Source organism: Aedes albopictus, chromosome 3 (genome assembly GCF_035046485.1).
Source record: "Aedes albopictus strain Foshan chromosome 3, AalbF5, whole genome shotgun sequence".
NCBI classification, from domain to species: domain Eukaryota; kingdom Metazoa; phylum Arthropoda; class Insecta; order Diptera; family Culicidae; genus Aedes; species Aedes albopictus.
In genome coordinates, this window is record NC_085138.1 from 228,358,574 (window position 1) to 228,383,800 (window position 25,227).

General features: G+C 43.0%; 1 protein-coding gene across 3 annotated transcripts in view; it reads right to left on the reverse strand.

Annotated features, from left to right (window-relative positions):
* Nucleotides 1–764: 764 nt before the first annotated feature.
* The window catches only part of LOC115267440 (optomotor-blind protein-like), a 145,692-nt gene continuing 121,229 nt past the window's right edge, over nt 765–25,227 (reverse strand). For all 3 annotated transcript variants that reach the window (XM_062859294.1, XM_062859293.1, XM_062859292.1), the window contains exons 3-4: nt 9,259–9,372; nt 765–9,138 (exon numbers count right to left, since the gene is read on the reverse strand). In XM_062859294.1, the coding sequence (XP_062715278.1) occupies nt 8,904–9,138; nt 9,259–9,372 (349 nt within the window). In that variant the 3' untranslated portion in view covers nt 765–8,903. The remainder of the gene's footprint in view (nt 9,139–9,258; nt 9,373–25,227) is intronic.

Here is a 25,227-nt window from a genome sequence, read left to right on the forward strand (position 1 = left end):
TCCACTAGGACACTGCGTGAGCGATTCCAATTGGAAGCTGTAGTTACACTTTGTACAGTGCTTAAATGTATTCTATTCTAATTCTTCTATATCGAACTGGTTTCCGTTCCGCTGCTTTCACTTTCTACCCTATCATGGTAGAATGATGAGCACGAGGATGTTGATGTGTGGCTGTTGGTTGTTCCGATTGGGGGTCCATTATGAGGTACCGTTCGCCAATGTCCATGTATCCGGGTCCGTTTGAGCCATGGGCTCAGAAGGGGGTTAGTGTCAGCTGCTCTCAGGAAGAAAGAGCAACTTACGAAAGTGCCGAGGCTGGGATCGAACCCATGACCATCTGCTTATGAAGCAAACGTGTGACCAACGGGCCCCGGCCACTACCATCGAGTTGGATGGAATCGATTTCAACAATGTGTCGGCAGCAACATATGCTACGAAGTGGACTCCGAGAGCACGGGTGTTATCGGCCACCATGTTAGTCTCAGCTTCTTCTCCTCGCGGTGGAAGTTGGCCATCCACAAACCTGGGGAAGATCCCTTCCAAAAGCTACCTACCCATCAGCCTTCTCACAAGGTTTGAGAAAGCGATTTACAATCGACTTCTTCCATCAGTCGAAATGAAAAAGGTTCGAGAAACAATTCGACCCGGGAGTAGCTACTCGGTCCCAAACGGGGACTGGCCGAAACCCTAAACGGCTGGTATTGAGCCAATGGTCGCTTCCGGGGTTGGCGCGCACTCAAGGCCCTTTTCCATCTCCCGAATCCCATGGCGTTTGAATAGGGGAAAATTGTCAGCAGTGAAGGGCGAAGCCGCGGGGCAGTGGGCTGCGAACACCCGAAACTCCAGACTTCGGATGCCAGCAGGGACGTTTAGCGAGTGGCAAGGGGTAACACCAGGGATTCCAACCACCACGTTCTAAGCGGCAAAGACTTCACCGGATGGGGTAATCGACAAAATGGTTACGGATGTTACGGGTGGAGACCCAGTAGCGCTCGGCGGGCGATATTGTCTGAAGGCGGTCGGGGGTAGCCACAATATTCAAAAATCACCGTTGAGTCGCTGGCGAACAGGACAAACAGAACGGTGTCGCTAGGTAAATGAGCTTTCGGTGTGGTATAGCGTCGGCCAGCGGTCGGTAACCACAGCTTTCGACAAACCCCACTTTTATCGTTTCCAGGTGGCGTGACGGCTGCGACTCGCATGGATGCGGTGAATCACGTGAAGATGTCCCAGATCGTTATTTCGAAGGGCTTGGCGGATGATTACTTCGGGTCTATAGGATGCCGTTGCCAGACCTAGGAACGGTTGCAAGAGGTCGTGACTAATAAAAGCTTTTAGTAACATAACGCACCATCAACAGCAGAGCTGAAGACAACACAATCCAATCCAATACAATCTTCCAACATCGTCAAGAACTATCTATAACAAGCAGGACATTTCATAAACGGAGGGAACTCTGATGCGTACGAAGTCTCGGCTGGCGTCTCACAGAGCAGCATACTAAGTCCGCTACTGTTCAACATCTTTGCCTCCGAGGACGACTCATTCGTTATCTACAGCATCTACGGTGGTAGACACATCCGTTTGCTGGCATCGAAGCTCCAGATAGACCAGGAAGACCCGTCAAACTATCTCTCCAGCTGGAAGATCTGCATTAATGCTGCAAATACCTAGGTCGCCCTTTGTCTTCACATCAAAACCCCGACAATTCTTATGCATGAGGATGATAAAATCTTTCTCAATGGATCGGCTTGGAAGGATCCAACAAGGATGGCCTTCTCAGCTGGACAATAAACAGCAAGCTGGTTTTCAAGGAACAGGTAGAGACAACCGTTACAAAGTGCAACGCTCTACCTCAATTGTTGTATCCCTTTATCAACCATATGTCCAGCTTGCCCTTCAGGAATAACTTTGCTGTCTACAAGAAAATCATTCTCTCAGTTATTGAAAACGACGTGCCGGTAAGTGAGATACGTGTTAACATATCATCTGAAGCTCCAGGGAGTACGGCATAAGTTCCTTCAGAAGACTAAGAGCGCTTCATGAACGCTTCCAATGAACATCCACGGAAACTGCATCTGTGCAAGTTATACCATCAATATCATTCCCCTGCTAGGTGAATCTCTCCACTTTCTGACTGAGGATGTTAAAATTCTCCACGTCACGTAACATCTGGACGTACCCCAGAATGTGTACAACGCTTATTGCATCTTTTCACGGGCGCAAGAAGTTCAATATTTGCACAGCCTAATGCGTTTACCGCGGCTGTTGTTGTTGTGCTCTCTTTCACGTACGACCGAATCCATCTACTATTCATCACACACTTGATTTGAGATTGTCACCTCTTTAGCATGCAAACCGGTGCAAAGAGGCGCCCATAGAGAGACTGTGGGTTCAGCTCACCCGATGATGAATGAAATTTTCTGCCATCCGAATGGAGGAGAAACAGAAAATCGCATTTGCAAAGGAATGCACTCGAAAGTGGATTATCTACCGGGTGCATCCCTTCCCTGCAGTGCACGCACAGGTAGGTAAGGGCCAATTGCGAAGGTCCTTTGTGTGGTTTTTCGGATCTATCTAAGAAGAGGACCATCTGATGTGCGGGCCTGTGTGTGATTCACCGCCAGATTTAATCCGAACCGAGCAGGATCAAAGAGGAATGCGCAAAGGACATCCAAGTGGGCCTACTACTGTGTGCTTCATTGAGTTGTTTCCCTGAGCAACGACCACTGCAGGCAACGTGGGCTACTGCGATTGACGGGCCCGGCGCAGGGTTGATCACAATACCTACCCACTAGATGGCTAGGTGGATGAAAGTATCCCGAGAAGAAAACTTCTGCGTTCCAGTTTTGAGAGTCGAGTGCCACCCAACAATAGGATCAATGTCCAAATAATATTCCTAATTTTCTAAAATTCTTCATTGTGCTCTTTTCATCTGATCCTTTTCATGTCAGAACGATTCGGTAACTCTCTGGGCTTGTCATGTGTAGTGGGCTAGAAACCGAAGGAAAGAAATAAGAAAGGAACCGCTGAACGTTCGTGTTTTCATGATAGGCGAACTTGGAAGGGGACGAAGACGGTGGCAGCCCCGCACAAGGAGATAAGCAGATATCCTTTTCTTCGGGCTACTGCTGCTGTTGCTGCTGCCGCCGTCGTCGGTGCCTGAAGGAGTCCCGCACAAAGCACTCAAGGTGTGCTCGGTCCTCGAGGGCGCGCTCACCAAAAGCAAAGAAGATCCTGAATGTCTTTTTGTGTGTGCGTCCCCCGCCTCGTTCCACCCCACACCAGTCAGATAAGGTATATCTATGGAATTCATTCAAGCCGACGATGACGACGACGGCTTTCGAAACCCCCGTGGAAGATCATTATCCGGCAAATTTTCGGGGCTAGAAAAACGTTTAAGCGATACGGCCACAAATGTCACTCGTCCGGGGGTTTCCTTTTCAATCGTCGTTGTCGCCGTCGTCGTCGATGTCAGTGAAGCGTTAGGGCTTCTGCTGTCGTCGTCGTCGTCGGATGATGCGGGTTCACAAGCAGTTAATGGGTTGTTGTAAGGGAGTTGTAATTTGGGAACAAGCGATTATCTTGATTTCACCACACCAATCGGTGGCAGCCGGAGTATTTTTTTGGGTTGTTGCTTTGTTCGTTCAATTTATTGATAAATGGAATTAGTGTAGCGTTCTTTTTGTTGTTTGGAATTCCGAGTGTTCGTTGCGCAACTGTCGCTATTGGAGCAAACAAAGCAGGCTGGTGTGCTGGCAAGAAGTGGTCGCAATCGTAGTCAGCTGGGTGCCTGATAAAAGACATCCGCACTGCTGCAGTCATCCAATAAATCATATGAATGTTTGACAGATTGCTTGGATGTGGCCGCTTCCACTTCCGAATCGCGACCGGATTTCAAAGGAATTCGTATTTAGCAGGAAGCGATAGCCGAGACAACTGCATCAACTGCAAACAGTAGCCGTTGCTAACATAAACATTTCATGCCAGGCTCAAATTTGGACAAATACTATCAGCATCCCACTCCCTTATCAGCCCCCATTACGCTGGACGCTTGTATTAATTACATTCGCGGCAAATTTTTCTTTGTTGATCCGACGAAATCTCGTCCTAATGGATCACCGCACCAGCCTCTTCACCAACCAACCTTTTCTTGTTCCCGCACTACCTCTTCGCAACCAAACGCTCGATCATGTTTACTGTAAACACAATTAAGCGCAATTCAAGTGGGTCCCGACAGTCGGTAGCTTTTGTCACCACATCAGGCCAAATAGATTTGTTTGTACGCCGGTTTATATCAGTTCCACTTGTCACCGTCGCGTCGTGGCCGCGTGGCGCGGCGCGACGCGGAGAAGCTTCGACAGCTCCCGCAATACATTGGCACTTGGACGACGAATGTCATCTAAAGACAATCAGCTTTACTTTATTCACACAGTGACGTAGCCGGGAAAAATGATAAGGGAGACCAATTTTGTAAGAATTTCTCCACAACTCATCGGAGGAATTCCTCTCAAAATACCTGAATTCATTGAGCTAACTCCGGCGAATTCCCGGAAATGTCTGGTACTTTTAGGGAAAATTCGCGAAAAGAGTTTGTGGAGACATTCCTGTAGCAACTCCCGGGAGATTTTCTGAAGAAACATCTGGTTGAAATTGTTAAGCTTTGAGAAACCACTGGAGAAGTTTCTGAAGAAATGCCTAAAGGACTTACTGACGCATTTCTAGAGAAAATCCTGGGGAATTTATAGAGAAATTTCTAAGGAACTTCTTGAGATATTCATGAAGAATTTCTGTCAAAAGTCTGTTTGAATTCTGGGAATTTCTGGAGAAATTCATGTAGAATTTCAAAAGAAAATCCTGAAGAGTTTCAGGAGAAATTCATTTATAAATTCTAAAGAAATTCCTGAAGAATTTCTGGAGAAATTCTTAGAAAAATTTCTGGAGAAATTCCTAGAGGAATTTCTGAAGAAATTCCTGGATGAATTTTTAGACTGGATAAACTTCTGGAAAAAGTCCTAAATGAATTTCTGGAGGAACTTCTTGAAAAAATTTTGAAGTAATTGCTGGAGAAATTCCTGGAGAAATTTCTAGAGGAATTCCTAGAGGATTTTCTGGAGAATTTCCTCGTGGAATTTCTGGAGAAATTCTTATAGGAATTTATGGAGAAATTCCTAGAGGAATTTTTTGAACCTTGAGAAAATCCTGGAAAAATTCCTTAAAAAAAATTTGGGAAAATTCCTAAAGAAATTTCTAGAGAAATTCCTGGAGGAGTTTCTGGAGTAATTCCTAGCAAAATTTCCTGGATGAATTTCTGGAGAACTTGCTGGAGGAACTTCTAGAAAATTTTTGGAAGGAATTTCAAGAGAAATTCCTGGAAAAATTTCTGGAGGAATTCCTAGAGGAACTTCCGGAGAATTTCCTAGAGGAATTTCTGGAGAAATTCCTAGAGGATTTTTCAAAAAAAATCCTTGAGAAATTTCTTGAGAAAATCCTAGGAGAATTTCTGAAGAAACTCCTGGAGGAATTTCTAGAGTAATTCCTGGATGAGTTTCTGGAGTATTCCTGGAGGAATTTCCGGAGAAACTTCTGAAGGAATTTCTGGAGAAATTCCTCGAGGAATTTCTAGATAAATTGCTAGAAAAATTTCTGGAGAAATTCCTTGAAGAATATTTGGAGAAATTCCTAGAGGAATTCCTGGAAGAGTTTCTGGAGAAATTCCTGCGGCAATTTCTGAAAACATTCATGGAAGAATTTCTGGTGAATTTCCTGGAAGAATTTCTGAAAAAAAATCCTCCAGGAATTTCTGGAGTAACTCCTGGAGAACTTACTGGAGAAATTCCTGGAGGAATTTCTGGAGAAGTTTGTGGAGGAATTTCTGGAGAAATTCTTGGAGGCATTTCTGGAGAAATTCTTGGAGGAATTTCTGGAGAAATAACTGGTGGAATTTCTGGAGAAATTCCTATTGAAATTCCTGGAGAAATTCTTAGAGAAATTCCTGGAGAAATTTCTAGAGAAATTCCTGGAGAAATTTCTAGAGGAGTTTCTGAAGAAATGCCTCTAGAATTTCTGGAGAAATTTTTGATGGAATTTCTGGAGAAACTCTTGGTGGAATTTCTGAAGAAATTCCTTGTGGAATTCCTGGAGAAATTCTTAGAGGAATTCCTGAAGAAGTTTGTAGAGGAGTTTCTGGAGAAATGCCTGGAGAATTTCTGGAGAAATTCATGGAAGATTTTTTGGAGAAATTTTTGAAGGAATTTCTGGAGAAATTCCTGGTGAAATTTCTTGTGCAATTTCTGGTGGAATTTCTGGAGAAAATCTTGGAGGAATTTCTGGAGTTATTTCTGGAGAATTTTCAGAGGGAATTTTCTGGAGAAATTTCTTGAGAATTTCTGGAGTAATTCCTGGAAGACTTTTCGGAGAACTTCCTGAAGGAATTTCTGGAGAAATTCCTGGAGGAATTACTGGAGAAATTTCTGGAGCAATTTCTGGAGAAATTCCTGGTGAATTTCTGGAGAAATTCCAGGAGAAATTCCAGGAGAAATTCCTGGAGAATTTCCTGGAGGAACTTTTGGAGATATTTCTAAAGGCATTCCTGGAAGAATTACTGGAGAAATTTCTGAAGAAATTCTTGGAGGAATTTTTGGAGTCATTTCTGGATAAATTTCTGGAGAAATTCCTGGAGAATTTCTGAAGAAATTCCTGAAGGAATTTTTGGAGTAATTTCTAGAGGAATTTATGGAGAAATTTCTGAATAAATTCCTGGAGGAATTTCTTGATACACTCCTGGAGGAATTTCTGGATTCCTGATGCAATGGCGGAATTTGTGAAGGAATTTCTGGAGAAATTGTTGGAGATATCCCCGGAGGAATTTCAGCTGTTATTTCTGGAAGAATTTCTGGAGAAATTTCTGGAGGAATTTCTGGAGAAATTCCAAGAGGAATTCCTGGAGAAATTCCTGGAGGGATTTCTGGAGAACTTTCTGGATGAATTTCTGGAGAATTCCTTTGAGGAACTTCTGGAGAAATTCCTGGCGGAATTTAGGGGGAATTACTGGTGGAATTTTTGGAGAAATTTCTGGAGAAATTCCTTATGATTTTCTAAAGAAATTCTTGGAGGAATTTTTGGAGAAATTTCTGAAGAAATTCCTGGAGGAATTCCTGGAGAAATTCAAAAAGGAATTTCTAAAGAAATTCCAGGAGGAATTTCTGGAGAAATTTCTGGAGGAATTTTTGGAGAAATTTCTGCAGCAATTTCTGGAGAAATTCCTGCTGAATTTTTGGAGAAATTCTCGGAGGAAACTCCTGGAGGTAGTTTTGGAGAAATTTCTGTAGGAATTTTTGGGGAAATTTCTGAAGAAATTGCTGGAGGAATTCCTGGAATTTTTGGAATAATTCCTGGAGGGATTTCTGGAGAAACTCCTGGAAGAATTTCTGGAGGAATTTCTGGTGGAAATTTTGAAGGAATTTTTGGAGCGATTTCTGAAGAAATTTCTGGAGAAATTCCTGGAGGAATTCATGAAGGAATTTCTGGAAGAATTTCTGGAGAAGTTTCTGGAGAAATTTCTAGAGGAATTTCTGGAGAATTTCTTGGAGGAATTCCTGACGAAATTCCTGGAGGAATTACTGGAGAAATTCTTGGAGGAATTTCTGGAGAAACTCCTGGAGTTCTGGAAAAACTCTTGTAGGAATTTCTGGAGAAATTCCTGGAGCAATTTCTGGAGAAATTTCTGATGTAATTCCTGGAAAAAAATCCTGAAGGAATTTCTGGGAAAACCTCCTGAAATCACTTCCTTATGATGGTAGAACTCTTGGAGAATATCCAGTATCGTATATGCCGTATTTGTTTATTGGATACATTTGAAAAACTTCTGGAAAGGACTATCCAGGACGCGCTTCGTTGTAAAAAGTGCAACACTACCAAAAAAAACCTCGCTCGTCGTATACAGCGCGAGCGCAGTGCAGTTTCGAGCTCGAACAGGCTGGCCTCCTGAATGGTTAAAACAAGGGAGTTTACTTTGACCCACTCTATATAAAAAGCATGAATGTCTACTCCTGGCCACGCCTATTCATACTTCGAAAACAGGGAATTATATTAATATCTCATGCTCTAATTATGTAATATCATTTGTCACACATTTCATACGAAGTCAATTGATAGAAACAGTTCTGGCTACTTCACTGACCGGGGGAGCCTCAGAAAGAAAACAGACCCGAATATACCAGAAGCTCCCGATGCCTATTCCCTTGCTTAGATTATCGGCTCAGACTATAGAGAACAGTACAAAACGACCAATCTCCATCGCGCGCCATATCGCTGCCGGTTTCTCGGTGGATTAACATTGTGTGAGCACTTTCAAAGTGTCATCGGTGTCAACATTGGTGCGCGCTGAAAGCTTTCATCGAAGGCGGCCTGAACGCGCGCTCGCGAGGATCAAAGGAGGCCGCCTGTGCTTATAGTAAAGACTCTGTCGGCTCATAACGGAGCTATCTCTCCACTGACTGGCTGCTGGCCTGCTTTCAACGCGAGCTACCGACATTACTCGCCGCAGCCGCAACCCCCGGAGGCAGCCTACTCTGTTGCGGCGGTGACGACGACGTTAATATGTCGCACCGATCGAAGCAGGCTCTTTGCCTATTATTTAATGATGACAAATATTATTATTGGCTGTATTTAATCTGCTGTTGCTTTTTTTTTCTATCTGTTAATGCTCATCGACGACCAAGTCAATTGCTCACTTAATCGGTTGATCTGCACGCCACTGCCTGCTCATGGGTGCGGGCAATTTAATGGTGTTTACGCTATGTGTGTTGAGTTGATCGATCACAGCCGAGGGAGCAATGCATGAGAAATTTATTGGCATTCCACAGAAGCTCGTCAGCTAATCGCTGACAGGGTGCAAATATTTAATCTGGAGCTCGAGGTTTTTTTTTCTGAATCGATCTCAAATAAGATAAAAGGGAAGGTAAAATGCGGGCGCTACTTACAAATCCATGCTTATCACTAATGTTGTTGGTCAGTTTCAGCTTGTGAAACGACACCACTTTCTGCATCCACTGTTCACCCGTCGATGGCGAATCCGGATGGATGTACATCCGTTTCGGCATCTCCGGGTCCGCCTTGCCGGCGATCATCCATCGACTGGAAAGAAGCGAGGGAAGGTAGAATGTCAAAATTATGTTTGCAGAGGATAACTATGGGCAATTTTCTTGGATGCTAGCAGAGTTGCCAGTTTGAACGTCTTTCCCGAGGAACACTTACCTATTGTGAAACTTGTACCGGTAGTCGTCCGCCGCCACGATATCCAGTAACAGTATGTACTTGGCTTTTGCATCTAGTCCCGACACTCGAAATTTCATCTGCGGAAACATTTGTCTGTAATAGAAAGAAAACGAAAAAAAAACGGATTGTTAGTGAACTGACTGAGTTTCCAAGTGACACCAAAAAATCATTCCGCGCCAAAATTAGAAATTCCGTCTCGATTATCTCCCGCAAAACAAAACAAAGTCCGAGGTGCGCAAAAACGGTAGCATATCGCTCGCAACTCAAAACGCTTGACGATGTGCCATGTTTGTCTGACCCGACCCCGGGCAATAAATCTAACAAACCGACAGCTTCGCGGCATGGCGTTCCTTCGCATAAACCAACCATGCGGCGCGGCGGTCATTGCGGTGATAACCTGTCAAAAATTTGCCGTTTGGAAACGTAGTCTAATCGCACGCGAAGCCTTGAGCCATGGAGAATTTCGCACCGTGTTATGTTCGGGAAACTTCTTCAGATCATGCCGAATTCGGCAACTGGGTGGGCTGAGCTAACTGATGCACACGGGTTATCTGGTAGACATTGCAAGAAAGAAAGGATCATGGATTAGTCGTTAATAGAATTGATAGCCAGAAGCGCTATCATCCGTTTTGGCTGACCGACCTTGAAATCACTTGCTCTGGTGTCATCCATTAGCTTCTTTGAGATTTTTACTGGAGATCCTTCTGAAGTTTCTCCAGCTGCCGTTGCACTGAGTACTGCGCTGAATTGTAGGTATCAGTAGGTCGGCTACTGAGGCACTTTGTTGAATGCCGATTTATAGATCTTTACCCGGTACTAGGACCGGCGTTACGATTTCCCGTACCCAAGTATAGGTCAGTATCCTTATCAGGAGGGAAATGGAGGCATACGCAGGATTACCAGGATGGCCTCCATGGTCAAATGGCAGCGCGCGCCGGACAGTTCCACCAAAGAAGGTGGACCCATAGGTTGATTCCGAGAGTAGATAGTTGGATTAATAGGCGCCTTGGGGAAGTACACATTTCACCTGACTACACCGTTTCGGGCATGCGGGTTCTTCCGAATGCCCTGTTTGTGCTGGTTTAGAGCAAACGGCGCAACACGTTTTGCGCAATGCATAACCGCATGCTTGCCACATGCGGGGAGAACACAACTCCGGACACGTCAGCTACAGGATGTGGCGCGTGGACTCGAAGAATGGCTAGTTCAGATGCGGTACAAGAGGTGGTCCAGGGGTTCGGAGTCGGCTTCGTAGGTCATACCCGTAGGTGCCCTACGCTCGAAATCGACCCTTACAGCGATTAAGTGGCCGCGGAGAGCCGTTGCTGTCGTGGCGTCGTTCTACTGGGTTGGATCCGAGCCCGCGGATGGAAAGGAATCCCCGGTAAGGGCCGGGGCAGTTGGAGACCCCACTGTCAGCAACCCTCTGGTGCAGCTGATAGGATTTGATGGGTAGTGTTACTTTTGCCTTCAGCAGGTCAGATCTGGTTGCACGTAGGCATCAGTTCTTGATGCCTGAAAAACAGTTGAGCGCGGTCGTGGGGTTGACCCTGCCAGCCTTCCGAGGACAAAGGGAGTGGTGAGGACCACTCGGGAAAGTGGCTAAGCGCCAGCATGCTACCGTGATGGACTCTCCAAAGCGAGTCATCGATGTTCGTTGCTGCAGCTACGCAGCTTACCTTGAGGGTACGATGTGCAGTAGTCCCTCTCTGAAGCAATGCCTTCTTCATGGTTCCGGAGAGACAAAGGGTTTGGCAACCATGAGAGTGCTGTTTAGTGGATCGAGGAGAGAGTAGTCCTGGCTTTTACTTTTGTTGTAGAAGACGGCCGTAATCCCACACTACCCGGTTCTTCCTGTTCGGGTGTTGGTAGAGCAGATAGTTTCATTGAGCACTAGGGCAAGAAGCAGTCTTTATCCCAGTTGGGACGCTACGCCAAGAAGAAGAGTTTCTCTCTATTTACACTGCTATCTCCAGTAATTCAAATAAAAACATATCACCCACTGAACCGCGATAAACGATTAACGATCGTAAGACTCGAATCTGCCTCGTTAACCCTAACTAACCGTGGCCGTAAATCAAGTCATAAACAAAGCCATTTGCCTATAAGCAGTCTCCGATACCCTGGAACAATCTCCGCTCCTGAACTCGCTGTATCAGATTACACTAAATGGGGTCTCTAAGCAGCAGTCGATAATGACGGCAGCGGCGGTGACAACGAGCAAGTGTCAAAACTGACGATGCGTAATAATAAGCGACACTTGACTTAGGCCACAAACCACATAACTTGAAATTACTCCCGCGCGGAAGTGCACTGCACTGCAGTAATCTCTGTCACGCTAGATAGCGATTACGGTTCGTTTCGTTTGGAAGTCCGATCCGTTTCGTTTGGAAAGTTCGTTAGCACTTGTTGACTCTTTTTTTACTAGATCGTAACCCGAATCGGATGAGAAATTCTAGCATAAATTTGAAACTTCAGTAGTATTAAATTTAAACTCGGTACAGTTCTGAATATCTCAATCCTTTGTACGTTTTCCGCATGATAAGCTTTCATCTGTTAAACCAAATTTGAGCACGATTTTGTAACCTCTTGCTTTTCGGACCCCTGCGTAACTGTCAAGAGAGGCCAACCGTTCGTTCGGTGATGATGGGTGTTAATCTGCTTATAAACGAGGAAGATTTGTTTTTAATTTTTCGACACATTCTCTCATCGTTCGAATCAGAAATCGTTAACGAAAACATGCACCACTCAACTGTCGACGCCGACGACAATGTGATGTAGCGAACGGGTGGTGATGATCAGTATGGCATGTCGGTCGGTCGGTCGGCCAGTCGGTACCCATCAGAGTGGTGCAGTTTGATGGATGATAATAAGGCTCCTCTGCTCTGTGTATATGAGTGCGAGGCTCGTTCGTTTCGCCGGATGATTCTCAAAGCAAATAAAACCCCAGTCGGGCGGCAATCCGGGGGTCCCTGCGGTGAATGGGTCTTTGGCATACAGTCGCAAAAAAAGAGGTAACAAGAGCATTAATGTTGAATTAAAACAAAATCAAGCTAATTAATTAACAGGTGAAATGCAGTTTAAAACAGAGTAACAATGCGAATTGCACCTTTGGTGTTCCTTTGTGTTGATCGGTGCAGATTACTCAGCCGGTGCACAATGGGATCGGAACGGGCAAAAACGGATCAAGACATTGATTCAAAAGTTTTGAAAATTAAACCGTATTCTAGAATATTGTAAAACTGTCGAACAAATGCAAACATGATCGTTTGTTCTTCAGGTTACATCAGGGGCTGTTCATAAACCACGTAGACCAAATTTTGGCCATCTCAGAAACCCACCAACACATCCCCCCCCATAGACTTTTGTCCATACCAAAAATTTTGAAATTTGTATGAAGCGTAGAATTAGAGCAGACTCCAATGTCGAAAAGGTATTTACCATTGCAAGTTCGGTACATTGTCTCAGCTGATCTCTCGAATTCATCGGAAGCAGCCGCATACTCATCGAGGTTCCAAAAGAACATGGGTTCAGCGTGTTGTTTTTTTTTGTTTTTTTTTTTTTGAAGGCGTATTCCAAGCAACCAAAAGTTCGGATTCCACTTGAAGAACGAACTCAGAAGTTCAAGTTTGGTTCAATTCCGGTTTCGTTCAACCTTATTCTCCAAAAAAGTTACTCGTGTATTGTTTATGAACTTGGAAGAACATGTACAAGCTTTTAACTTCTCTTCAAAAAAACATTAAAGTCGAAAAAAGGTTTAGAAAGAACTTATGTTGAACTTTAAAACCGAGTTCAATCAAATATTACCCGAACTCATGTTGAACTTTTGCGTGCCTTTAAAACTCAAATATAGTTCATTTGGACATATTCTAACAACTTGAAATCATCCGTTCCGAACTTGTTTCAAACTTGTTTTGAACTTACTACTCAAAGTTCGGATAAATATTAACCTTACCAAAAGTGAACTTCACTTGAACTTCGGCAACAGCGGGGCCAGGGAGAAGTTCTCATTCAATTAAATCACTCGGATATCGAGCACATCAGCCACAGCTTGCGCTAATTTCACAAGTACACTTTGCTTCACTATAATATTTCAACGTGCTTGTAATCAACGCAAAGCATCCGTGTAGTGGCTCAAAGGCTGCCCCCGCAGCGGACAACTGTTCCACCTTGGATTCCGCCGGAATTTTTTTTTTTGATGTGGATTATTTTTCCAGCTTTGCTGGATGTTTACAACCCCGTCTCACTTGTCGCTGCAGCGCGCCGGTAATCGACGCAACCGTAGTCACTGGAAACCAAGCTGAAAACTTATAATCTTTTCTTAAAGTCGATACACTGGTCCTAATTTATTGCTTTGCACTGCGAGCCACAACAAACTGAAAACGTCAAACTGTGTAAGTTCACGAAAAATTCCACGTGAACTTCTTTCGAACTTTCGACTTCAAAAAGTATTCCAAGTTCCAGAAAAGTTCACACGCGAACCTGATTGAGCTCTACTATATGATATCAGCACACCCAAGTAACAATTATACTTTTGTGGCAACCCTGAAGAATTTTCTAAGATTGAATAATAAAACTTAGCAATAAAGCTCTTTGTTCTGCAAATCCGAGATAAAATAGGTATAAACTATCCATAAGACTAATCTAGCCCACTCTGCAGGAGATCTTCAAGACTGGTTTTGAAGACTGCTTTGAAACTAGTTGTATTCATGTACTAACACTGATGATTGGTTATAAGAACTTCATAAAACTTTAACAAGAATAGCTTGAAGCATGTTGATTTTTTAGCTGTCTTTCTAAAAAATGCTAATAGTGCATGATAAATGAAATCTTTTACCTCAGCATTATGCAGATGCGAACTAGTTTTGTTTCATGGATGAAATGTTAATTGAACTGCGAATTAATTTTCATCGAATTGAAATGGCTAATGCATCAAAATTGCCTGACAGATCATTGATGACAGGGAATCAAAACTGTCCGTGCCATACCCACTTGGTCGTTGATATGCCACCCAAAACATACGAAAATAACAAAGCGCCTCAAAAATAATATCATACATTAATATACGAAGACATAAATTTCATATAAAAACAAAAGGCTACGCCACTTTTTCGATTCTTTCTAAACATGGCTGCCGTTCCAAGCAAACAAAACTCATGCAGCCGCCATCAATTGTTATTACCTTTAATCCAAACCACCTCAAAACAATGATGGAACCAAGTCGCCTTGCATGAAATCTACAGCATTTATTGAAGATTGTTTTTACTAGTGATGATCTTAAGGCAGATTTGTTCGTCTTAAATGAAACTTATTCGTTTTATTCAAGAGTAACAGCCTCTGACAATTGTTTGTTTACCTGTTTGGAGCTAGAAAGTTGTTTCTGTACATTTTGCTTCAGGAAGTGCCGATTCTATTATAGTTTTGTCTATTTAATAAGTGCATTTCTAAAACTTACTAGTATTACATCATTTAGCATAAGCACGAGAAGAGTCACAGTAAGTACCCATTTCATTTTCGATTCAAGCTGCTTTGGCCTGTGTGAGTAACTGGCTGAAGGTTGGACGACCTCAGCAAGCTACTCGCATTTTTGATTGGCTATAAAATGAATATTTCGTCGATATGATTACTTTTGAGCACCAAAACGTTAAAATTAACAGTGAGCAAAAATGTTTGAGTGTTTATATTTGCATAAAGAAGCCAATTCATTGCATAATTTATTATAAGGATTGAAAGCTTTAAGAAGTTTTTAAAGGAGAATAACTCAGATGGATTGTACTTGAATAAACAAAGCATAAACTTTTAATAAAGTTTGTTGATGTTATGTGTTGAAAATAACTTCAAATACGTCTTAAAACTTATTATAAGATCAAATGCCTTAGGCAATCAAGTTGTTTTATCCGCAATTTTCAAAATTAACTTGAAGAAAACTTAAAAACCGCATACGAACGGAGATTATTTTCTCTTGATAAAAACAACTATAAATGTTTAATGAATTCTTCATGCTATGATAAAGCTTCCATAAAAATAAACAAATCTAAAAGGAATTTAAATTGTTACTTGGGCATTGAGTAAAATCCCACAGTGCCTAACAAAACACACACGGAGTAGTGGTTAGGCACTGGCTTTCAACGAGGAGAACCCGAGTTCAAATCTCAGTAAGTAAACAACATAAAAAAATATTTCAAGGTATTAGTCAATTTGGATTCCGAATGAACTAATGTCTCTTAATAATAAATTTCTTTTGAGGGCTAAACATTTTTTTTTAAATTTTTCAAAGCTTATTTTTAAGCTAAATAGCGTTTTTTTCAGCGACACAAGTGTATTTTTTGTGAACTCAAGTTCGGTTAATTACTTAAAAAGTGAGCTGAATAGAATGCTATTCATCTTCCTTCGAATAGCTGATTAAGCACAAACATGCTATTTTATCCGAACTTTTGGTTGCTTGGGTATTGCACAAGGTACATAATGCGAATGCTACGTTCACGTACGAGTTTGAAACTGCAGCCCAAAAAATAACGTCAACACAGACCAAAACAAGAAGGAATGACAAACAGGAGTAAAAGTAGACCGTCTTCGCTAGTCTCGTTTCAGATTGGACTGGCGTCGATCCACCGTATCCGGATCAATTTCGGCAGTTGCCTTTAGCGTTTAGCCCTCCATGTAAGACTTTGAAGTTTATATGTCCCCCCATAGATATTTGTCTACGATGCTCACACGGATCAGGTAGTATTGGAAATCAACTTCCCACAGAAGATTGTCCGCCGTCACTCGCCGTACACCAACATTATCATAACAAATATACATATAAGCACTGTTATGCCAGGGATCACCAGCTACGTTACTGGAAAAGATCTAACGTTGCATGTAAATCATCCACTAATGCACTCCGATCCAGATTTTGTATCGTACTGCTTTACTCTTTTGAATGTAATTACTGGCACTGCCTTTGATCAGGAAACCGGTTTCATATAATTCCAACTATTGGTTTCTGGCAGGTTATTATTCGTGGCAACGACGACCTTATGCTCGTCGGGAAGAAACTACTCATAAAGCTAGTCATTCGTAAATCGTCGCAAGATATGGCTGTATCCCTATGTACCGATGCCATCTTTAGCTCGCCTTCCATGGATCCGCATCCTGGAACCCTCGTACTAATAAGCATCTGATCGTTGCCCAAGACAAGGAACGGCTGCAGTTCACTGCCGACTACTTTAGAATCTGTAAGTCCCTTTGATTCTTCCTCATGAACGACGACGTCAACCAGTTCAACGCCCGTATTCTGTGCACCGATGGAGCTTTAAGCCCTACTTTACCAACAACTATTCAACTGGTGTTGGACCTACCATCGAGTCGAGCTTAGCTTTCTAGAATTTACTCACCGTAACACCGTTAACCGCCAATCCTTTCAAACCACTTTCATCAACCATCGTCTTCTCCAAGTTTCCCGCGCACTGTTGAGTGAAACAAACTTATTCTTTACATTTTCCGATTTTGTTCTGCGTCAATCTAAGCAGCACACATGTCGCAAAGGAGTGTCGACAGCGCTGGGTTTGGTTGTATAAGAGCTACATTCATGTAATTTTTACCCAAAGGCAGAATAACTTAAAAATAACTCGAGTCCAACCAAAAACCTGCGCTGTCGACACTTCTTTGAGACATGTGTGTTGCTTGGGAACGAGCATCAAATCAGGACAAAATAAAATAAATGAATTAACATACGTTTTCTACAATAAATATTCCATTTTTATGACGTTAATTGCGGTTTCCTGAAGAATTTCTTCCTGGGAATATCCAAAACCAGTTCAGTTTGTGAATCTACGCGTCCTGATCGAAAAGTAATCAGGAGTGTCGTTGTTTTAACATTTTGGGAATGTATGTAGAACCAAAAGTTATATCATGTGCTGCCACCACCGCTAATACTCCTGGAAGAGCATGAGCTCGACTAGTATATCCAGACGTATGCATCGAAATTGGAGGATATGATCGTCCGGGGTGACAAAAACGCAGAAAATGAAGTAACACAACCGACGTAAGCCCCTGCTGGTGTCGAGGATCCACGATACGCAGCTCGAATGCCTTCATTCTGGACACGCAGTTTCTCAAAGATATCTGGGAAGCCCTGTATTACAATCGCATATTCGGGCATTGCAAGCCAGATGCACTTGGAGCGGGGGATTTTGTAGCTGAGTTTCGAAGAAAATCCTGAATATCGATTGACTGGCGCTTTCCTGGACGATTTGGACCTAGTTTGCCATCTGCTACTGACGTATGTCACTGTGTATTCCGGAGTCGTACCGGCAATCGAGACTATGCTCAAAGATAACCTATCGCTCCAATTTGTGAAATACCCAACAGTCGGCAAGAAAGAGTCGGAAGAAACCAAGCGCCATGGTACAGAACCGCCAACCTTGCCGGTGCCGGTTTGTTTGTGTCGATATTTAATCTTTTAACAGGAGTTCCCCAGGAATTCCTCCAGGAGATCCCAGAACATTTTTCCTGAAGTTCTTAGGCAGTTTCTCCAAATTTAAATCAGAAATTGCTCTCCAAGTTGTCCAAGAATTCCTCTAGGAGTTTCCCGACAATTTCAATACAATGAATTCCTTCAGGAGTTTCCCGCCTATTTTCGCTCAGAATTTTCCGGGAATCCCTCAATTGCTTCCCCAGCAATACTTCCAGGACCTTCAGCAGAAAATCTGTTCCCCAAGAATTCCTCCCCAGAAATTCTCTCCAGGACTTCCACAAAATCAACTTTAGCAATTCACCGGGAAATCATCCAAGATTTCCTCAAAAAGTCATCCAACAATTGTGTATGGATCCTTCCAGGATTTCCCTGAGAATTCTTCCAGAATGTTCCTAGGAATTTCTCTAGGAGTTCCCCAGAAATATTTCCACTAAGCCACCAAAATTTCTTCAGAGTTCCCAGGGAGTTCCTGCAGAAGTTCCCCGGAAATTTCTCCAAGAGCTCTCTGAGAATTCCTGCAGAAGATCCTCGGTAATTTCCACCCGTTCCATAGGAAATCTTGTAGGAGTTTCTCGGAAATTCCGGAAGGAGTTCTTTGAAAATCTCTCCAGGTGTTGCCCAGGATTTCGTCAATAGGTTCTTTGGAAACTTCCCAAGGAATTTCTTGGGAAACCTTGTAGGTGTTCCTCGAGGGTCTGGGATCATTTGAGCAGGGGGGCCTATTTCGGCCACGTGCTGATTATTATTTATTCGATATCGATTTTCTTAAATCCTAGACATCGTATTTTTTTTATTTTCATAAAAATCTGTGATCACACATCTGTTACTGCCCATAACTGCATAATTGTAACATTTGCATTTTTTGCCAATATTGAGTTAATACCGGGGATCATCTCCCAATCATCAGTACTTTCATCCACCCAAATGAACTTTTTAAGTTTGTTCTGCAAAATGTGAAACAAATACCAAGTCGTTTTGTCTCATTGGCTAAAATTTATGAATGTAACCGCATAACAGTCACACTGGAAATACACACTGGTGTCAAAGCGTAATATCAATCATATTTTGGTCTGATAATTTTTTTAACTATTCGTCCAGCATAAAAGAAGAGCTGTAGAAAATTTCATTGTAAAAGGATAAAATTTAAATTATTGACAAATTTTTGAAATTTCGTATCGTCTCCTTACTAGCGCATGTTTCAAACTTTAAACTCTATTTTGTACAATGCCTACTTTTGTCGAATGTGACTGTTATGCAGTTATGGGCAGTGTAGGAGAAAGATGAAAAAAACTGTGTAATTTTAGATAAATCTGTGTGACCTGTGGACGTTTGTGGTTGATGTAACTGCGGTTTTGCGATAATTGAGGAGGAGTAGGAGACCTGGATCACGGTGAAATTTGTTCAGAAGATTTGCCGACTCCGGTACGACAACGGAGAGCATCATAAACATACGCGTTTCCTTAAGTTTTGCAGGAATAATCAAGTTTAGGTTGAACCGTCCCGTACAACAGAATGAGCTCAGCGAACGACTGCATAGGACGCTCGTCGAGAAGGCCAAGGGATGATGAAGGTTTTTGGAATCAACCTGCATATCTGAGGACAGGCTCTGCTGAATGGCTATGCACTTTTCCTCATCGACGAGAACATGAAACAAACACCTTATGGGCGGTGGGAAGCGCCCCGGAAACCAAACGTATCGAGTGTGAGAAATTTCGGCTGTAAAGTGTTATTCTATGAACTGCGGTAGAAACTGGAACGAAATCTTTTTTAGAATCCAGTAGAATTCGCGTTTTTACCAAAGAAGAAGATGAAGAAGTTGCTGGTGATGCATTGGAGATACCGGAAGAAAATCAGTCCGGCGAATTCTTAACGCAAAGAAATAAGTGCAAATAAGTGGAGGAAGCTGCCGATGGGAAACCACATCGATTATGGTTGGCAGGGCATGTTGCGATCGTGCTGAACAATAACGCTGCAAATTCGGTGTTCGCTGATGATCCGGTTGGAACAATAAGAACGCAGAGAACACGATTGGCGTACCATATTCAAATAATAAAAAATAAATTAGTAGAACTCTCCCCAAGTAACACACTTGTCACAGAAGAGTCACGGCGGTGCAGGATTTTGTTGCGCAGAAATCACTGTGACTTGCTGCCAACAAATAAATACTTTCTTGCTAGAAGTAAGTTACAGTGATTTCTGCGCAACAAAATCCTGCACCGCCGTGACTCTTCTGTGACAAGTGTGTTAGGGGCATCTGGGGTAATATGCACTGTCGAGGCAAAATGCACCCCCTTGATTTTTTCAGAAATTATCGGTTTTGGAGCTTTGAAACCTTGCCAGTCTAATAGAACGTCCTTATAAATGAGCACTTGGAAAATTTTACATATCTGCGTTACGTAATTAGTAAGAAAAATGAATTAAATCAAAACGCAGGTTTCTGATGTAATTTTTCCGATCGTTTGTCGAACGATTTGATGGTGAAAACCGACCAAATATCTTAAGCTGTTGTATTTATTCAGTTAATTGAGGGTAATACTAAGCGTAGAAATAATAAAATAAACAGTAATGTACATAAATTATATATTTTAAACAATTTTATTTTTTACTCTTGATTGGGGCAATATGCACTCCATTTGTTGGGGCAAAACGCACCTATAGAAAACAAGCTGTAATCATATCTATGAGCACTGTGTAAGTAATCGCAAATGAAATTGAGCTATTATTCGTCTTAAAACCTTAGAAAACATGCATTTTCTCTAAAAAGGGAAAATATTTATAAACTCGACAGTGCATCTTGCCCCAATGTTGTGGTGCGTCTTGCCCCTTTGTTTGAGTGCATCCTGCCCCATTGTTGTAGTGCATTTTACCCCGAGCATGGGTGCATACTGCCCCGCATAAACATACGAAGCCGTAATGTTGGTCTTCACAAAAAACGTTATTTTCAAAAGCTATACTATATTAAGGCCAAAGTTTTGTTCGAGATCGCTTAGAATGCAAGTATTTGCAATGAATGCATGCAATAAAACAATAAAATATTGTCCTTTTATATGCATTTGGACGCATCTTCCTTAACTGGTGCGTATTACCCCAGAATCCCCTACTTGAGTCTGCAGTGTCATTCTGCTATTCAATATGAAGCTTGGAATTATGACCACAATCCACTTCAACTGGAACCACCGTACGTGATGCGATCAGTAATGGTCAGCTGGAAAGCGAGCTGATTTTGCCTCAATTTTCGCCGCACTTCCCCCGAATCGACGCGAAGAAGACACGATCATTGGGCACAACAGGATTGGGACAGCAGCGGGGGCCCCGCCAAAAGGTTGGTTTTCAGGCGCCTGTGCTAATGAGTGCCAAGTGCATGAGAATTACCGGCCGGTCGGTCTAGAAGAGAATGTGCGAATGTGATTGTATGCAGCACCTCTCTCGTCCCACACCCCTTTTGAGGTTGTTAGCGCAGACCAAGCTGCCATTTGTGGCGCAGAACAGTTGGTGTATTTTTAATCAAATTTTACACTTCGCTGCCGGTTTGCATTGCTACCGCCGTGCGGCTTCCAGGGAGAATCGCAGTCTGGGTTGCAGTGAGAAAGCTTCATCAAAGCCGTTCCAGAGCTTCTGCGGGCCGACGACGTCGACTGAGAATGGTTAGTAACTTGAATATCTGTTGTTTTGCGATAATGATTTAGCTGCAGGAGAGTGTGATTAATTTGTTTGCACTAATTGATAATGATTACTTAGGTTGCTCCGCATCGCGCTCTCTCGCCCTGGCACTGGCAGTAGTTCGGATCGAAGGGAACGCCAACCGCAGAGTACAAAGGTGTTGTCTACATGTCAGCGTAGTCGGTGTTCACATACCTCTAGTATTCCTCACAATTAACATGTCGCCGTCGTTGTGCTCATCGTCGTTAACAGCTTCGCCCAAGTCAGAGAGAGAGACACACACAAGCGTGTGCTGGGCGCACAAATGAGACAGAAGAAGAAGGTGTGCAATTTAACGAGAGTTGGAACGCTTCGCGTCTGTCGGCGAATCCACGTAATTATACGGCAGATTTAGTTCGCAAAGCAGAAGATTCAATTTTACATTTGCAAATGAACAGAGGATTGATTGCTGTCGGAAAGGTAACAATTTGCGAACGATTTGGGCCCGGTGTGACTAGAGGGGGACGAGCGTTGAGATGTCTGATTAAGGCATTATATTGGCAATTTTAACACCTGGTGTAAACAAATTGTACGTGAGAAGTTGAAGACACTGTAATTTTCTCATAAAATGTTTAAAATGAACTACGTATTAAGTTAAAATCAACTAGAAATGCTTGAAGATGCCATTTGGCTATCTATAAGAACATACTAAGCCTAACTAATAATGATTACAATTTATCTTGCATTTAATACATTTGAACCCAGCTGTAATTGTTGGGCTGTTACCTAACGTTTCTGACTTTTTATTTCACAGAATCGTAACTTATTCTGTGGCTTGATTGGTTAAAGCGCCAGACTAGTGATATGGAGTTGTGGGTTTGAATCCCAACAAAACAAGTGATATTTTTTTCACAAATTTATCTTCTAATTCGTCAATTGAAAACAGCAAAAACAGTTTGAACCAATCGAGAACTGGACCTTCAGAATGCTCTTGATAGTCTTGATGATAGCCTGTACTTTTGCTGTTTCGGTTTTTTGGGTCCCATAGTAACACTTATGATACCTTCTTCAAAAACACACATTTATTGATTCTCATGATTTTCCGCAATTTTCCCAATTCATTTCAATGCCAAAGCTCCAAACTTTTTCACTGCTCTCAAGTTCAACTCCTATAATTCCCCGTCATTCTCACCTGCTCCTCCGACCGTTCCGTGCCTATCTCCATCCCAGAATCTCCAAGCCTTACTTTTTCGGGTTATTGTTGTTATTAACGCTATTGGCAGTAATGCTGATATAGTTATTATAGGTTATGAATATTCATGGTCCGGTTAGTCAGTCAGTCAGTCAGCCTGGTCGTGGTCAGTGTCTGGTAGCATGCATTTTTTTGCACGTCTCCTCCCAGGTCCCAGGTCGGGGGCTCACGATTCCCTGCATGGTGTAGGTACTGTGACCACCAAACCTCCACCCTGGCCCGGACATTCCATTGACTTCCCTCGGGGCATTTATCGACTGCTGCGTCCGACCGATGCCCAAGCAGTGGACGAGACAATGACGAGAGACAGACGAACGGACAGACAGAGAGCTTGATCGCCAACAACGTTGTTAGGGCGCTGATGATGACGAGCACGAGGTGGTGTGGTGTAGAAAAACATAGCTTTTTTCTTTTCCTTTTTTTGGAACCATGCACCTTTTCACTTTCCTGGTGCTGTTGTTTGCAAAATTACTCCGATCAAGACGAGCTACCTTCACGCAATTCTACGCCGTGTATTTTGTTTGTTTTTCTTTGGATCATTTTCCGACGCTTTTGGCATTTTTCGGACGTGAGTTCACGAGAACAGTTTGACGGTTATTAAATCCAATCAACACCCAAATATTGGAGCTGAATTGGGTTGAGTTAGAATTTCGATCAGGTTAAGAACTAAACTGAACTGGTCTGAACTTCGTTGTTGTACATAAGAGTGTATTTTTCTCATGGGAAAGCGAACCTCTCACTTCGAAAGTATGAAAACTGCATAGGGTCTGGAACCATTTGGGCAGGAGCATCTATTTTGAGCAATTGCTGCTATAACTCAGTCAATTTTGTACCGATTCACTTGATTTTTGAGCCACGATCAGATACGCACAGTATCTAGCAAGCAAGTGCCCAAAATAAGTGCTTCTGCCCAAACGGTCCCAGACCCTACATAACCCATAAAGTTTATAATTTCCGTAGGCAGAAAATAATTTGAATTTCGAGGAAATCATTGTTTATTTTATCTAAACATTTCGTATATTTCAAGATCTAATGTAATTATCGCCGTCTAATATCAGCACTCCAACAAAAATCACTATATACCAATTCCAAGCATTCCTTTACCATCATTCGCGAAAAAATATCCCATCATGTGAATGTTTCATAATTTGTTGTGTTTGCTTAACCACACACGTCTTTTTTCCCGAATTGTTCCCAAAAAATTATGCTTCCTGCCGCCTGAGGCTACCGTTTCTGCAATCTATTATGCGCGATTTACGTACGCAGATGGGGAGCAGGAAGGGGGACATCGTGTTACCGTAGTTGTAAAGGTCGATCGAGGTGGCGAGGTGAAGGAAAAAACGACGACCCAGAGCCAGACAGCTCAACTGCGCGCCACGCCGCTGGAATTGAGGCTTTCGTCAACGAGACCCAACAACAACGAGACAGACAGTGAACAGTATCTTCCCTGAAGCTTCCTCTCACTGGCCACGACTGCCACTGCAGCACTGCACTGGTTGAGGTACCGGGAGGTCCCAGGTTCCAGAGGTGTAACCGTGGAATCAAGTGCTGCATCATGCACTGGCAGTAGATGCAGAAAAGTAAACCATGCGTTGCCATGACAGCGCCATGGCGTGAAGATGACGAGGTGAGAGAGGGAGCGCGATGTTGTCCGGCGTTTTCGTTCACGGGCGTCGGTCGTCAGGCGTTAGCGCCACGTTGAGGATCCAGGGATGAAGCTGAGTCCATATCAATGTTTTGCGTTCTGCAAATTTATTACATTGAGTTGAAAGTGGTGGGAAAAGGTAAGATATGAAGTATGCATTCTGATGCATTATTTTAATCAGATTTCCAATACAGCAGTTAATTTTTGTGTGTGAATTATCATTAGGAAATGTGACTCGATTGGAATCTTCATCAATTCACTAGACGGGCGCATCTATGCCTTGACTTGACTATCTGCGTCCGCTGTAGGCGTAGAACTGAACACGATTCCACGATCGCAGTGGGTAACTTCGTATTCGGTGCCAAAAACCTGAACAGACAGTTCTTGAGTCCAACCACGTTTCTGTTTGGACGATGATGTCGTAAGACCTAACTAAGAAAGGTATTTGTCGGCAATGTTCATTTCTTGGCACGGAAAAGGCTGAGTATGTTGCGCAATTGTGACCCACTAGCCTCTGCCCAGCAACTTCTATCCCTACCTCCACGTGGTACCGGCTGGAAACTACGAGCAACCTTAGGGAAGATCGGGTAACCAGCACCGCCCGGTGGGAACGTTGGTTGTAGGCTGACAGGGAAGGGCGGGTTTGCTTCTACAAACTTGAGCGTCTGTTTTCCAGGAGAAGCGGCTCACAACAGCGTCTGATCCGCATGGTAGGGGCGGCTGATCAACGTCCGAGGACTCTAAGCTCAACTGTGCACAGAATGTGCATGTTGAGAATTAAGGGTCAATTCCTCAACTTCCGCATAATAAACGTGCACAGCCCACACTCGGGAAGTACTGATGATGACAAGGACGCAGTTTATGCGTATCTCGAACGCGAGTACGACCGCTGTCCAAGCCACGACGTCGCGATCATCATAGGAGACCTAAACGCTCAGGTAGGCCAGGAGG